The 14508-nt window shown below is 59.6% G+C and overlaps 1 protein-coding gene across 6 annotated transcripts in view; it reads right to left on the bottom strand.

Moving 5' to 3' along the window:
• Positions 1 to 14508, bottom strand: part of RARA (retinoic acid receptor alpha) — a 43530-nt gene that overhangs the window by 13985 nt on the left and 15037 nt on the right. For 2 of the 6 annotated variants that reach the window (XM_082371770.1, XM_082371769.1), the window contains exon 2: positions 8664 to 9191. In XM_082371770.1, the coding sequence (XP_082227896.1) occupies positions 8664 to 8841 (178 nt within the window). In that variant the 5' untranslated portion in view covers positions 8842 to 9191. Of the gene's footprint in view, positions 1 to 121; positions 866 to 8663; positions 9192 to 9437; positions 9458 to 14508 lie in introns of those variants that run through there. The other 4 variants (XM_082371771.1, XM_082371774.1, XM_082371772.1 and 1 more) reach the window with 4 other exon arrangements.

The raw sequence follows: 14508 nt of genomic DNA, 5'->3' as shown, positions 1-14508 counted from the left end.
CAAGTGGAGGGTAGAGACAAGACCCTCACTACGCCCCCAGGCCTGCATCTCCTGGTGGAGCGGAAGCCCTACAGCCCACCCTCACCCCCCAACTCCCACAATAGGAGGGATAGGCCGGTACCTACAGTGGTTTGAGCCATTCCAAAGCGGAGTCCGGAGCGGGGTGGAGTAGGGACCGGGGGCAGGGAGCCCCTTCTCTGGGAGCAAACAGGCCCGGTTCTGGTTATAAAAATCCACCACCAGGAAGGGATTGGGGGTGGGGGTGAGCCCCCCCACGTCCACACTCTCGTACATCTTCCCCGCGAAGACAAGAGGTCCGGGCGGATAAGTCCTGCGCGCTGCCTCCCTCACTCAGCCGGCGGCGCCATCGGAGAGCTGCTGGGGGCGAGGGGCACGTCCCCCCCGCCCCGACTGGCGACCCGGGCAGGGGGCCGCCCTCTGCCCTTAGTCTCGCGTCCAAGTCGGCCGGCCGCTCTGCGAGTCCCAGGTGAAAAGCAGGGAAGTTGTGTGTACTGGTGGGGGGGTGGCGGGGCGGGGGGGGGGGTTCTTCGGCTGACCCCGGGAACGCCCAGCCGAGGCCCGGGAACTCGGCGTCTTCACCTCGAGGGGGCTCCCGTCGCGAGTCTCATGGTGTCCGAGGCAGCGTCCCGCGGCTCCCCGAGTGCGCCGGCCGGGGGCGAGATCGGCGCGGGGCGGGGGGGTCACCGAGCACTTCCTCCTCCCAGCCGGGGCTCCCGGGCTTCTCCCGGGCGAGGATTCCGGGTGGGGTGGGGACCGCGCGGCTCCGCCTCCGCCTCCACCAGGCACGGGGCGGCCGCCCTGCGCTCGGTCTCTGGCGGTGCGCGCCGCGGGCCCCCAACCCCGGCCTACGCGCCCCCTCCCCTGCAGTCCCACCCCCTTTCCTCCGCCCCGTCCCGTCCAGGCACCGCCCCTGCTTTAACCCTTTCCCGGCGGGTCCGGCTGCAGCGGGCGCCAAGCCGGGAACTGAGAGGGAGAGGCGGGCCATGGAAGGCAAGTGGGGGGGAGCCCGGGCAGGGGGAGGAGAGAAGAGGGGACGGAAGGGGTAAAAGGCTCGAGAGGAGGAGTGCACGGAGTACTGACGAAGCCTGGGTAGCGGGAGAGGAGGGGGCTGCGCCAGGACGGAAGAGGGGCGGGCGTCTCCCCCGTCCCAGTTCCGGCTCCCAGCCTCCCCCGTGGTTTGGTCAGTCCCCGGCCCCGCGATGCCAAGGCGAGGGAGGTGGTGGGCGGGAGGAGGGGGGTGGTCCCGCTGTCCTCCCCTAACACACACCCCCACCCAGCCCGGGCCTCATTTGCCTAATGCAATGCGGCTGAACTCTCTCTGAACTCGCCTGGCGGCGCCTCACCTCCGGGTGACCCACCCACCGCTGCCCGTGACATCACCCGCTCGCCAGCCCCCTGCCCGGTCGGGCCGCTCCCCCGGAGACGCGGAGAGTGGCGGCAGGAGGCGAAGGTCTGGGGTGCGTGTGGCCAAGTGTTAGCGCCGTGCCGGGTGTCCCGGGTGTGACATTGTGCAGCTCGGGCACCGCGTGGGAATGAGACACCCGGCTTGTGTCATTGTCTGTGACATCATGTGTGACTCGGGCCGCCCGCCCGCCGGAACCCGATGCGGCAGCTCGGGTGCTTTGGCACAAACGCGTGCAGAGGGGGCTCTCCCCGCAACGCCGGCGTGCTTCAGTCGAGCAAAGCCCCGCCCAGGGTGTCTCCCAGAGGCGGAACCGGCATGGGCCCCCCACCGCACCGTCTAGCCCTGGAGAGAGAAAAGGAGGGGCTGGTGCCTTTCAGCTGACCACTTCCTCCCGGAAGCCCTCGGGATGCCGGTTTCACTGGAAGAAAGACCTGGGTTGGGTAGGTCCAGGAAGGCGGGGGGGGGGGGGGGGGGGCGGGGGGAATGCCCCAGGAGAAGAGAGTATCTTATTGCTCCCTCTGACCCTGCAGCAGAGCTCCCTCATTTGACAGGAATTTACGTGCTTCCCGAGGATAGTCTTCTAAAAGCCAGGTTCCTAACATATGTGGTCATTTAATCCTCACAGCAACTCTTAAGAGATAAGTGGTATTATTCCTATTTTACAAATAAAGAAACTAAGGTCTCAGCAAGGTTAGGTGGGTTGTCCAAGATCACACTGCTATTAAAGAGTAGAGTGAGTATTTGAACTTTCTGCCATCAAAGCCCATATTCCCACCATGCCAGGCCGATTCAAGGAAAACTATTTTCTGAGCACCTCCCAGGTGGATACCCTGGGGAGCCTGCCTTTGCAGACCTTATGGTGCAACAGCCATTTAGCAAATAATCACAAATATATATATTTATGTTTATTACTGCATATTATAAATAATTGCAAACTGAGATAATTGGTATTATGACACAAGTAAGCACATAAATTATGCTTTGAAGGAGAATTAATGTAGGCACCTAATTTAGGGTTGGAGGGTCAAAGCAGAGACCTAAAGAAAGAGTAGAAGTTTAGAAGTTAGGTAAAGAGTAGGAAGGAGTGGAATCCCAGTAAAAGAGCCTGTGCAAGGGTCCTGGGGTTACAGAAGTTGGTGAGTTCATTCAGGGAACTAACAGAGGACATAACATAATATTCAAAAGAAAAAGGAGCAGAGGACCAGGCTGGAGAGATGGGCTGAGGCCAGACCAGGTGAGCTTGCTGGATTTTATCTCAAATGCAGGGAGAAACCACAAAAAGGTTCCAAGCAGAGGAGAGGCAAGATCTGATTTACAGTGTTATAAATCAGATTTAACCGTGTGAAGCTGTATGAAGAATGGATGGTAGGAGGGCAAGAGGGACCAGTTAGAACAGTCCAGGCAGCACACAATAGTAGCACAGCCCAGGAAACTGGCAGTGGTGACAGAGGAAAGTAATCAATGTGGCTGGGGGGCTGGTAGGGGGGACTGTGGGAAAGGAGGTAGCAAAGAGGACTCTGGTGTGTGGCTTGTGCTACAGCAAAGTTTCCAAGAGTGCGAAGTAGAAACGTCTACTGGGCGGGTGGACAGGTGGGTGTTGGGCTCCAAAGTGAGGTCTCACCTAAGTGAGGTCTGGGCTGCTGGGCTGCAGACGGAACACTGGGGCCTAGGGCACGGGTGCAAGCCTTGGCTGTGGATGAGATTGCTGGGGAGGAGGGCAGGCTGCTTCCACGGCGCTTGGTATCTCCTCCCAAACGACGTAGATCCTGGGCACCAGTTATGTGCTAGGCCTTGTGTTCACAGCTTCAAGGTACTAAGGGATCTGGGACTGTCCCTGCCATCAAAGACCTGGTGATCAGGAGAAGATCTCCCAAATGATACAGCTCACTGCAGGTACCAGATGGAGAGGAGTCACTTCATGGTAGAGAGATGAGTGTTGTTAAGAGAAAAAATAAGGACCTGCGGGCCTTCAAAGGAGGGAGCGAGTGAGCAAGGAAGCGGGAACATCTGTGAAGGTTTCTGGGAAGAGGCGGTATTCGAGATGTTCCTTGAAAGATGGATAGGATTTGTGGAGCTGGAGAAGTGGAGAAGTCGGGGTGAGATGCCTGTTCTGGGTAACAGCAAGGTCATGGGGCAGGTCAGAGCAGAATACAGTGTCCTGGGGCAATGGGAGAAGAGGGAAAAAGGAAGGTTCTGGCCGCCTGGTTGGGGGGGCAGCGGGGGAGGTGGGGAGGACCGAGTGGCAGGCCTGGGGCCCCGTCCTCCTCTGCCGTGTCCCCCACAACTCCTCCAGGACTGTGTGCTTAGCAGGCCCTCAGCAGGTATGGGCGGAACTGAAGTGGCCCCCGCTTGTGCCAGGCAGGGCTCCCTCCACTCCCCAACCCCATCTGGAGGGGATAACAAACAGGAAATCATGAGGCCCGGGGCCAGACGGACATCGGGTCCCAGTACAGGGTGGCCATCCCCCAAGACAATGCCCGGCTCCACCCACCCCTCGTCATCACTGCTTTTGCAGGGTACTTGAAGCTCTCCCAGGCCCTCACCAGCAAGCAGGTCACCGTGGCCTCATAGCAACTTGCCCAGCAAGCAACGGATTAGGAATCTTGTTTTAAAGAGGAGGAAACAGACTCAGACTCGAGAGAGGGTGAGTGATCTGCCCAAGGCTGCGCAGGAAGATCTGTCCTTTAAGACTTCTGCCAAGGGGGGCCTTGGTCCGTGGGCTGAGGTTCCCAGCAACTCAGAAGTCAAAATGGGGAGGGGAGGGCCTCTATTTCTGATCGAGTCGGGGCAGAGGGCCTCCAGTCTACCCTGGGAGGTCCAGCTCCATGGGCTGTGCCCCACCATTGAAAACGGAGAGGAGAAGGAAGGCGTTGTAGGCACCGCCCCAAAGTGATTTGGAGAAGGAAAACACTTCCTCTTTCCACAGACACTACCCCTCAAAGGGTAGTCAGGGCCTGCACTGGCACATCCCCATGGGCACAGGGCCCTTGGCACGGGCGGACACAGTGTCTCAGGTCTTGGCCAGCCTAAGAGGACAGGCTTCCTTCCCTGAGTCCCCTCCCCCTGCCCATGCTGGGATCCTGCCCTGAGGGGGCCTGTGCACTATCAATGCTTGGAGATAAAAGGTGAGGGGGCCGCATTTTCATTCAAAACCCCGTCCAACAGTCTTTTGGCTGACTCTGCATTTTGGACCCTAGGGAGGGCACTGCTAGCAGTCCCCCCTCTCCCTGGGCTGTCTGTCCCTCCTATTGTCCAGGGAAAGAGTGGGCAGGAGCGGGGGGGGGGGAGGGAGGATACAGACTGAAAAGGGGAGTGGCAGAGGAGAGGGAAAGGAGAAGGGCTCACCCCCTCCAGTCTCGCCAGGCTCCTCCAGACCCCAAGGCCGCTCCCCAGTTTCTAAGCACACACAGCAAATGTGTGGATGGAAAGGAAAAGTCTGGACCCGGTCTTTCGGGGCTCCCATCCCCAGCTCCTCTACAGATAGCTTCCAACCTCCCTGCCCCCACTCCACAAATGGAAACAAAATAAGAATAAGAACGGTAGCTTTTACACTCTGTTCCTACAGTGTCTGTCTGGATGGAGATGGAGGCAGGGTGCCCGCTGAGCTCTGCAAACTCCCGGGGCTGCAGTGGGCTGATCTGGGGGCGGGGATGGGTGTGAACAGATTGTATCCGCAGCTTCCAGGACAGGATGGAGATCTGGCCCAGGCCTCTTATCAGTCTTTCCCTCCAGCCTTCAGGATCAAAAACAGAAAAGGGGGCGTGGCTAGGGGGGGAGGCCTTCCCCTACGCCCCCTACTGGGTGAAAGCGGAAGGTCCTGAGGCAGAAGCGGGGCTTCAGCCACGGGAGAGGGGGTTTCACCATGGCCCTGATCTCCCCACCCAAGGCTCCTCACACCCAGGAGGGCTCCCCACAGTACCCTCCCGCAGCTGCCTATCTGGATGGTAGAAAACAGCCCAGCTGTAAGGTCACTTAGCTCAGCCACTTAACCACCGGTGCTGTTTCCTCATGTGTAAATGGAGATAATGTCCCTCTCCCAGGATTGTTGGGATTAAGATTTGTAAAACAGAGATAAAGTCCCAGGCACACAGTAGGTGCTCCACAGATGTTAGCCTCCCGTTCTCTCCAGCCCCCACCCAGATAGGGCCACGGTCCCTTTCCACTGTCCTAACACGGGGTACCACGGCAAGGAGACAGCGATGATCACGTGCAAGGTGAGGAGCAGAGTGCATTACGGCGATGATCTTGCCTAATCTCAGCCCTCTGAGGGAGGTTCTGGTCAGATCCCTGGGTTACAGACGAGGACACATGCCCAGAGAGGTTATCACATCTAGTAAGTGGCAAAGCCAGAACTCGCTACACAGCCTACTCCACCTCCCCGCCCCCGACCCCGTGGAATTCCCAGGGGGAGCAACAAAAAAGGCAAGTTCGTTTCCTCTCCAGCCTAGACTAGCGATAAGAAATAGAGACCCTTCCCTCCCCAAACACACAACACAATCACAGACGCCTCCCCCTTACACCCTCCGTGCCCTAAGTCACCGCCCCCTCCAGCACACAAACCGACACCCCTCCCCGGCTCTGGGTCTGATTCTCCTCATACACACTCTGACCCTCTCACCACCTCCCCAACACACACCCAACCTTGACCTCCCCACCCCTAAAACACACCCAACCCTGACCCTCCCCACAAGGCACACTGAATCCCAACCCTCCACAGTAAATACCGGTCCTCAGAGACCACGCCCCAGGGGCTGGTTTAGAGGGGGGATCCTGTCCCATCTCTGGAGCTTCCCACTCCGGCTCCCTGGGAGATGACAGCAGGACAGATACCCACCCGTCCCCAGTGACCTGGAGAACAGTTCTGTCCTTCCACAGGCCACCGGGTCTTTGAAGGGTACACCCAAGGTCCAGCCTCCTCCTGACTTGGGGAGAGGAATGGGAGGTGGAGGGAGGACTATCCAAACACCTTTGCTGGTGGGAAGTGGGAGGAGGGAGCCTCATGTGCCAGGTTGCCTACAGAAAGGGTGGCAGAGGACCAGAGCATATAATCGCTCCTTACAGGAATGGGGGCCACAGATGTCCACCCCTCCTAGGAACTGCCTGACCCCCAGCACCAGCCCCCAGGTGGGGAGAGCGGGGAAGGCGAGGCCGCCTCCATGCCTGAACTTTGATCTGTCATGCTTCGCTACCCAGAGCTGAGAGCCAGGGTCTCCAGGCCCCTCAGCCCTGCCCAAGAAGGAGGGAGATGCCGGGCTCCCTCAGGTTCCTGGCCACACCTCTGGTCCCAGAGAAGGGGAAGGTCAGGGAGAAGCTCAGAGGCTGGGGGCCTGGGTAGGAAGAGAAGTTGTTGTTGTTTACTAGGAAGGGACAGGGCAACCCACAGGCTCACAAAGGGAGGGGGCAGGAAGGGGCATTGCCTAACCCGAAATGTGGGCACCCCACCCTGGGGGAAGAAGGTTACCAGGGTGGGAAGTGGGGTACCCGGAAACCCTCCCCACCCACCTCTAAGAAAGAGGAAGAAGCTTGCAACATTCAAAGAAGGGCAAAACATTTGCTTGTCCGGCACAAGACAGGGCAAGGTCGGGGGTCAGGCCCAGCCCCATCCAACCCTCCGTGAGCCAGGCCCCAGGTGGACAGAGTGTCTGGGGCTCTGTTCCCATCACCTGGGGAAGAGCAAGCTGTCCACCGGCACCAGGCTGAGCACCCTCGATGTCTCCCTCCCTGAAAACCCCACCCTGGCAGGAAGCAGACACTCCAGTCACTGGAGCTGGGATATGAACCCCAGTCCCCATGGACGCAGGCACTACCCCACACAGACACACCCGCCCCTTCCCCCGCAACCCTGAACCCAGACACTGGCCTCCCCCATCACCTAGCATAGACTGAAGACCAGGCCAGAATCGGGCTCCCGACTCCGACTCCCAGGTCAAAGTGCTGCCGGCTGCGCACGCGCCAAGGGAGGAAACAGAAGGTGGAGGTTTGAGGAGGCAGCATCCGCCTGCCCCCTGCCCCAGGGCACAAAGGGTAGGGACCTAAAGGAGCACAGACTTAGAGCCCCTGCGCCCAGTGGCCGGTGGGGCCCTGGAGGGAGGGGGCCACCGTGCAGCCACAGGAGGTGAGCCAGGAAGCAGCGGTGGCAGTGGGCAGCCGGCCAGTGCGGGCAGTGAGGCGCCCAGCCAGGGCCTGCCCCAGGGACAAAGAGACTCCCTGGCTCCGGGGAGAGGGCACTGCCCCCACGCTGGGAAGGGGGCACTGACCCAGCCCAGCCGGGCGCACAGGGCAGCGGTGCCAGACAGCTTGCCAGTGGCCACGGGAGAGGCGGTGGGTGCCCGGGGCAGGGTGTTCAGTACCTGCCCGCCAGGAGAGGTGGGACACGTTTCCCAGGTCAGCAGCTGACCAGCCAGCCCGCCGTCCACGGCCCCCTTCTGCTGCTTCCACCCCCTCCTGCCCCAGGCCAGGCCCCGGCTCCCTCCCCCCGCCAAGCCCTGGCCCGGCGCCCAGCTGGGCCCTGGGGGCCAGAGTTACTGTAAGCGGCCTGGCAGGCCCGAGGCCTGGACTCTGCCAGCTGGCCATAGCTGCCGCCACCTCCCACTACCTGGCTCGGCCAGCCAGGGAAGGTTACCGAGACCCCCACCCAGCCAACAGGCGACCCCTGTGGCAGAAGGCGGAGGCGGAGAGAAAACACAGGCCCTGCCAAGAGCAGGCTGGCGTCCGCAGCCGGAGTCCAGGCTGAGCGCCCCCTCCTGGGACACTGCCCCGACCCGCCAGGCTGCCTGTGGGCCCCTCCCTCTCACCCTCCCCACAAAGGGAAGCACCACCTAGCCTGGCCAAGGCGAGGGGAGGGGAGTCTACGCTGTCAAGCCCCTTCCCCCAGAGGCACTGGATGGGGCGGGGCGGAGGTGGGGCGCTGCTCTCAGTAGAGCTGCCATTTCCACCAAATGTCGAGAGGTTTGTTTACCCGCCTCCAGCCTCCGTGTCCAGTCCTTGGAGCTATTTATAAGGCCCTCCACGGCACAGCACTGGGGGGGGGGGGTGTGAGAGGCGCCGGAGGACAGCACTGTTCAGCTCTCCCTCTGTCCCCCCCCCCCAACACCAAACACAGTCCCAGCCATCAGCCTACAAGCCCCCCAGACGACGATCCCCCTTGTCTGGAGGAGCCCTCACCACTGCCGAAGAGGCCCTGCCTCGGCCTGCCGCCCTCCACCGCCCCTCCCACCATGCCCACCACTCCACTTACTGGCTGGGGATGGCGTGCTATAGCCGCTAACTGGAAGCTGGTGCTGGAGAGTGGTCAGAGCGCCTGGTGGGGAGAGTCCCCCCAGCATGGGGGGGAAGAAGAAGGCGTAGGGGGGCACCGGGTATCCATTGAGGTGCCCGCCCCCAGGTGTCGGGCAGGAGCTGCTGTTACTGGCCATGCCAAGCAGCCACAGTCAGAAGAGCAGGCGGGCGCTCTGGCGGGCTTCAGGCCGCCTCTCCTCGGGTCATGGGGCCTGGGCGCAGAGGGGGTTTGGGTGGTCAGCCCACCCCCCTTCTGTCCTGGAGCTGCGGTCCAAGGCTAGCAGGCTGATCTCGGCCTCCTGGAGCCCCGACTCCAGTTGGGGGCCAGGTGGGCTGGGGGACGTCCCAAGAGCCGGTCCTTTGGTCAAGCAGTTCTGTGAGCTGGCACTTTCCCAGGAAGGTCCAGAGCTGGCCTTCAGGACGCTGAAAGGATGCCTCTCCTAGGTGGGCCCCGGCTAGGTGGCTGGGGAGGCCATGTCCTGTGATGCTGCAGAGAGAAAAAAGGCAGGTGAGTGGGCACCGAGGAGCAGGCGCACGGGCATCCCCCGCGGAGCTCCCCAACCTGGGCGGCCGGAGATTTTCCCGTGGCACCCGGCTGAGCAGACAGCTGGCACCATGCCTGGCTGGCAGAGACGGCCTGGGAGTAGGGCCCAGACACTGCTGGGGGTGGCAGGACAGCAGAGCCAGGCGGGGGAGACGGGGACAGAGCCCAGAGCCGAGGAGGGCCTCTCACCCACAATCCTGAGAGGAAAGGGTCCCCGGTACCATGCCACCCTGGAAGATTCCTGCGGCAGAGGAAGGCAGCTGGCCCTCCTTCCCCCAAAGCAGGTTACCTGAGGTCAAGATGCAGAGAACGTGTGCTTGAGGGGAGGAGGGAGGGGGAGGAAAAGCCGCTTCCCTAAAGCGGTGGCACTTCTCAGAAAAATGACTCCTAAGCCAGGGGGCCCCCGCTTACACCACTTCCCCCCCAAATCCAAGCCCAAGCACCCCAGATGGGTCTGTCCCACGGGCCGGAGAGGAGGCCTGTTTACATACATACAAATAGGGAAATGGGAACCGAGGACTCCTGGGTATCACCTCCATTGCCTAAGAGCATGATGGGCAGGGACTGCCCAGGGTGGAAGCCCCCTACTCCCAGGCAATGGAGGGGCAAGGGAGACTGATCTCAGAGTTCACCCACATACTCTGTCTGCAGAAGCAACCTCCCTGGAGAGCGTCGGAGGTGGGCAGAAGATGAAAGGCCAGATGCCCCTCCACCAGTGCATCCACAAATCCATACCCTGTCTGAACAGCTGGGACCCAAGGACACGCAGAGATAACACCACAGGTAGCAAGAGACAGAGATGAACCCAGAAATTCCACGACACAGTGAGACAGACAGGCAGCAACAAGAGCAGAGAATGAGACGGAGAAAGAGAAGCATCCACAAGAGGTCCAGGAGGATATATATAAAGAGTATCAATAAATATGCATGTATTTATATATGAGTGTGTGTGTATACACACACATATGACATATATGAGAGACAAAAAAAAAAGAGACAGAAACATGGCCAAGCAAAACCACAATGAGATACCACTTTGCATCCACTAAGATGGCTATAATCAAAAACACTGATAACAACAAGTACGTGAGGATGCGGAGAAATCGAAACCCTCAGACGTTGCTGGTGGGAATGTAAAATGGTGCAGCTGCTTTGGAAAACAGTGTGGCAGTTCCTTAAGAGGTTAAACACAAGAGTTATACGACCCAGCAATTCCACCTCTAGGTATCTACCCAAGAGGAGTTAAAACATAAGTCCACACAAAAACTTGTACGTGGGTGTGGATGTTCATACCAGCACCCCTAATAGCCAAAAAGTAGAACCGATCCAAATGTCCATCAACTGCTGAATGGATAAATACAAAGTTGCACATCCATACAATGGAATGTTATTCTGCCATAAAAAGGAACAAAGTACCGATATACACGACAACATGGATAAACCCTGAAAACATTATGCTAGTTGTAAAAGACCACCTACTGTATGATTCCATTTATATGAAATGTCCATAATAGGCAAATCTATAAAGGCAGAAAGTAGATTGTGGTTACCAGGGGCTGGGGCATGGGTTCGAGGGAAATGGGAAGTGACTGCTGAATGGTATGGGGGCTCTTTCTGGAGTGATGAAAATTTTCTAAAAGTGATTGTGGTGACAGTTGCACAACTCTGTGAATATATTAAAACCAGTGAATTGTACACTCTAATGGGTGAATTTTATGGTATATGAATTATATCTCCATAAAGCTGTTAAGAAGAAAGAAAGGCGGGGAGGAAGGAGAAAGAAAAGAAAAGAAAACAGGGCCACAGAGATCCCAAATAAGGACTACCTCCCTTTCCAAGCCCTTCCTCCCCAAGCTCAGGCCGTGCCAGGCTCCAAGCTCCAGGCTCCAGGCTCAGACCTGGAGTCCAGGGGACACACACATGGCCAGCATTTGGCTGAGGACCATGCCTGGGATGGGGGAGTTCTGCCAAGGCCACTATGGACGAGGCCAGGACTTCTGGGCCCAGCCGGGCCGGCCAGCCAGCCTGTGACTGTGCGGGGCTGAGGGAGGGGGAGGGGGACAGGTACTTGCAAGGAAAGGGGCAGCTCCCCTATTGTTAACGAGCATGATTTTGACTGTTACTAATTATGACGACCATAGGGCCTCTCTCCTTACTCCTGAATGAGGTTCCCCCTTCCTTCCCCAGGCCCCTGCCAATTCCCTCCCGGGCTGCGAGGCTGACGTCAGAGAAGCAGGGACCCCACCCGTCGGCCAGCTGCCGCCCTGGCCCCCCACAACCCTGAGGGGCGCCACACAAGGGGAACTCGAGCCAGCAAGGGAGGAAGGGGTTGGCTGAGCCTCACCAGCGTTGACAGTCAGACCCTCACATACGTGCACACCCACTTCCAGAAACTCACACGCGCAGCTCCAGGGAAAGCGTCCGGAGGCCAAGAGCACGCGTGCTTGCACGCCCAGCCCGGGTGCATGCGGGCACACACGTGACACGTGAGGAGAGGGAACCCGGAGATGCGATCCCTCCACACCTGGGCTCCACACACAGCGAAGCCGGCTCCAGGCCTGCGTGCCCGGCCCGGGACACAGCTCCCCACAGACGCACAACCACAGCCTCAGAGTTTCCCAAACTGCACTTACCCTGGCCCTCACCCAGCCAGGCGAACCTATGCACCTGCCTCCCTGCGGCCCGGCCCCCCAGTACACAGCAGGGTCCACAGACACAGAGAAGCACACCGGTGGATTCAGGTCCAAATGGGGGCCAGCCTCTCTGAGGTGAGGCCCAGGAAGCCATTCACTCCAGACTCCAGGCCTCCTGACCCAGCTTTTGGGGCGGGGGGTGCGGCAGCAGATTCGGTCTGGACCCTCTGGAGCCAACCCTTGACCCCAGAGGAGAGATTAACGACAGCCGCCTTAATGCCTCAATTCTGCCCCTGAGGAGTTTGAAACTGGACCATACTTCAAACCTCAACCACAGATACACACCCCAGGGAGAGGCTGGAAGGCGTTCCCCACCCCCATCGGAGCCTCACTAAAGGAGCTCAGCCTGCAAACTTCAATGCAGTTAGCTCCCTGGGGAAGGCCTTGAGCCAAGGGAGGGGGCAAAGGTTACAGAAATGGGCCAAGGGCCAGGCTGGCCAGGGAACAGGGATGGGCAAGGGCAGGGATGATGGGGGCGGGGCCAAAGAGCACAGGCCCGGCCTCAGAAGGTCCCTCTGGAACCATGACCCTTGGGGAGATGCCTGGGCCCTGGCCCCCTGCACCCAGGGGTGGAGAAGACACTGTGAGAGAATCGAAACCAGCACCAAAGAAAGGGAAAACAAATTACCCACATCCAACCTCCACCCTATGCCCGCCACCTCCACTGCCCATGGGCACCCTCCCTTGAGGGAGAGAAAAACCACAGGCCCACACCTCCCATACCCGGAGCCCAGCCTCGGCACAGCAGAAAGGGGGGGTGGGGGGGAGGGCCGGAGCACCTGCCACCAGCCAGGCACCCCTGCCCGCTGGGGCCTCCCTCACCCTCAAAAGGTGCCAGGATCCCTCCCCCAGTGTCAGGTGTCCCCAGCTACCCGTTCTTTATGTCCCCAGAGTCACACATCTGGAGAAAAAGGCAAATGTTGGTCGAGCTGTGAAGACAGTAGAAAGAACCATAAGTCTGAAGGGTCAAATCTCAGCTCTGCCACTCTGGGTGACCTTAGGCAAGTCACTTAACCTCTCTAAGCATCTGTTTACTCGTCTGTGAACTGCCTACCTCAACAACGGGCTGTGTGATTTAAGAGATAAAAGTCCCGGAAAGCACCTAGCACAGCGCCCACCCGGCAGGCACACAGGAGGTGCTGGGCAACGGGTCCCCTCCCTCCCCTGCGCCTGCCAGCACCACCTCGGGGCCTCCCTGGGCAGTATGTCTGCTGTCCCTTCCCCAGCCAGGGCTAGCAGCTGCTGACAGGGCTGGGCGGGAGAATTACCCATTTTTCAGGGTCTGCTTCCCCCCAGACTGAGGACAGGAATGTGGGGAGAGGAATATTCGGGGTGTGGGTGGAGGCCTGACCACAACCCTTTCCCAAATTCCCTTCTTTCGTTTCACAAACCAAAAAAGGGAAACCTTTGGACGTGGGGAGGGGAGGAGGGGAAAAGGAATAGACGATTTCCCCCCCTGCCCTCAGGGGAGAGGAGCCAGGGGTCCCCAAACTCAGCTGGCCCTGCCCCCCTTCTTCATCCACTCCCTCCTCTCTGCTTCCCAGGCTACCCCACTACCATGGCTCCCAAGGAATAGAAGCCAGGCAGTCCTGGACGGGCTGAGAGGAGGGGATAAGGATTGGGGAGCGTAAAAGAAGGGGGGACAGGGGCTTTCCTAAGCATTCTAGACAGTCAGTGAATCATATGCAAATGACACCCAAAGCTCAAGCTCAACTTGGGGGTGGGGGACACGGACTCCAGCCCTGACGGAAGCAAAGACCCAGCCCCTCTGGACCCCCTCCCCTGTCAGGAGCTGGCAGAGCAGGGCAGGGCGCGACAGGGCAGATTTCAAACCAGAACAGTGGGCTGGAACTATTTATAAACTTTCCAGGAAAACGCACACACACTCACACACACACAAAGCCAAGACCTCTCCCCTCCCCCATACTCCTCAGATCAGCAGAATGATGAACATTACTCCCTTTTCCCCCTTTTTCCAGAGGCCCCTCTCTCCTCCCGGCCACTCTGGTCCTCTGTTTACCTTTTGCTCTCCAGGCTCTGGGCTGCAGGAAGCCAGCAGGGCCAGCCTCATTTTGAAAGAGACCACCCCAGGAGGGCCTGAGAAGGATCAGCGGGGTGAGGCTGGGACAGGTGGAGGGCACCTCTTCCCCACCAGTCCTCAGAAGCCCAGGCCTGCCTCGCTGGAGCTGGGACTTGTTGGAAAACCTGCCCCGAGCACACGCAGGGCCTGAGCACATCTACGGAGAGAGTCAGGGGAGTGCTGAAGTCCAGCGTCTGGCCTCTGGATGCTGCCACTGCCCACTGCCTCAAGACACAGCACCTAGTCCCAGAAAAGTGGATCTGATGTTTCCCCAACTTGTACCCGCCCAAGCTTCTGCCCCAGCTACACAGGGCTGCCTGACCTCCACGGGCCATCATCCCCGCAGTGACTGAATACCAGGCAGAAAGGGCAACTGGACAACCCAAGCCCAGGACAGGCCAGGTGCTGGGAGGAGGAACTGGGGTGGGTGGGGGGGATGTCTGCTGGTCAGGGCAGTGTCCCGACTCCGCACCCCAGGGACTGCACC

Source organism: Balaenoptera borealis (assembly GCF_965194805.1).
Source record: "Balaenoptera borealis genome assembly, chromosome: 20".
NCBI lineage: Eukaryota > Metazoa > Chordata > Mammalia > Artiodactyla > Balaenopteridae > Balaenoptera > Balaenoptera borealis.
The sequence above is the reverse complement of the archived record's forward strand: the minus strand, read 5'-3'. Positions and strand labels throughout refer to the sequence as shown.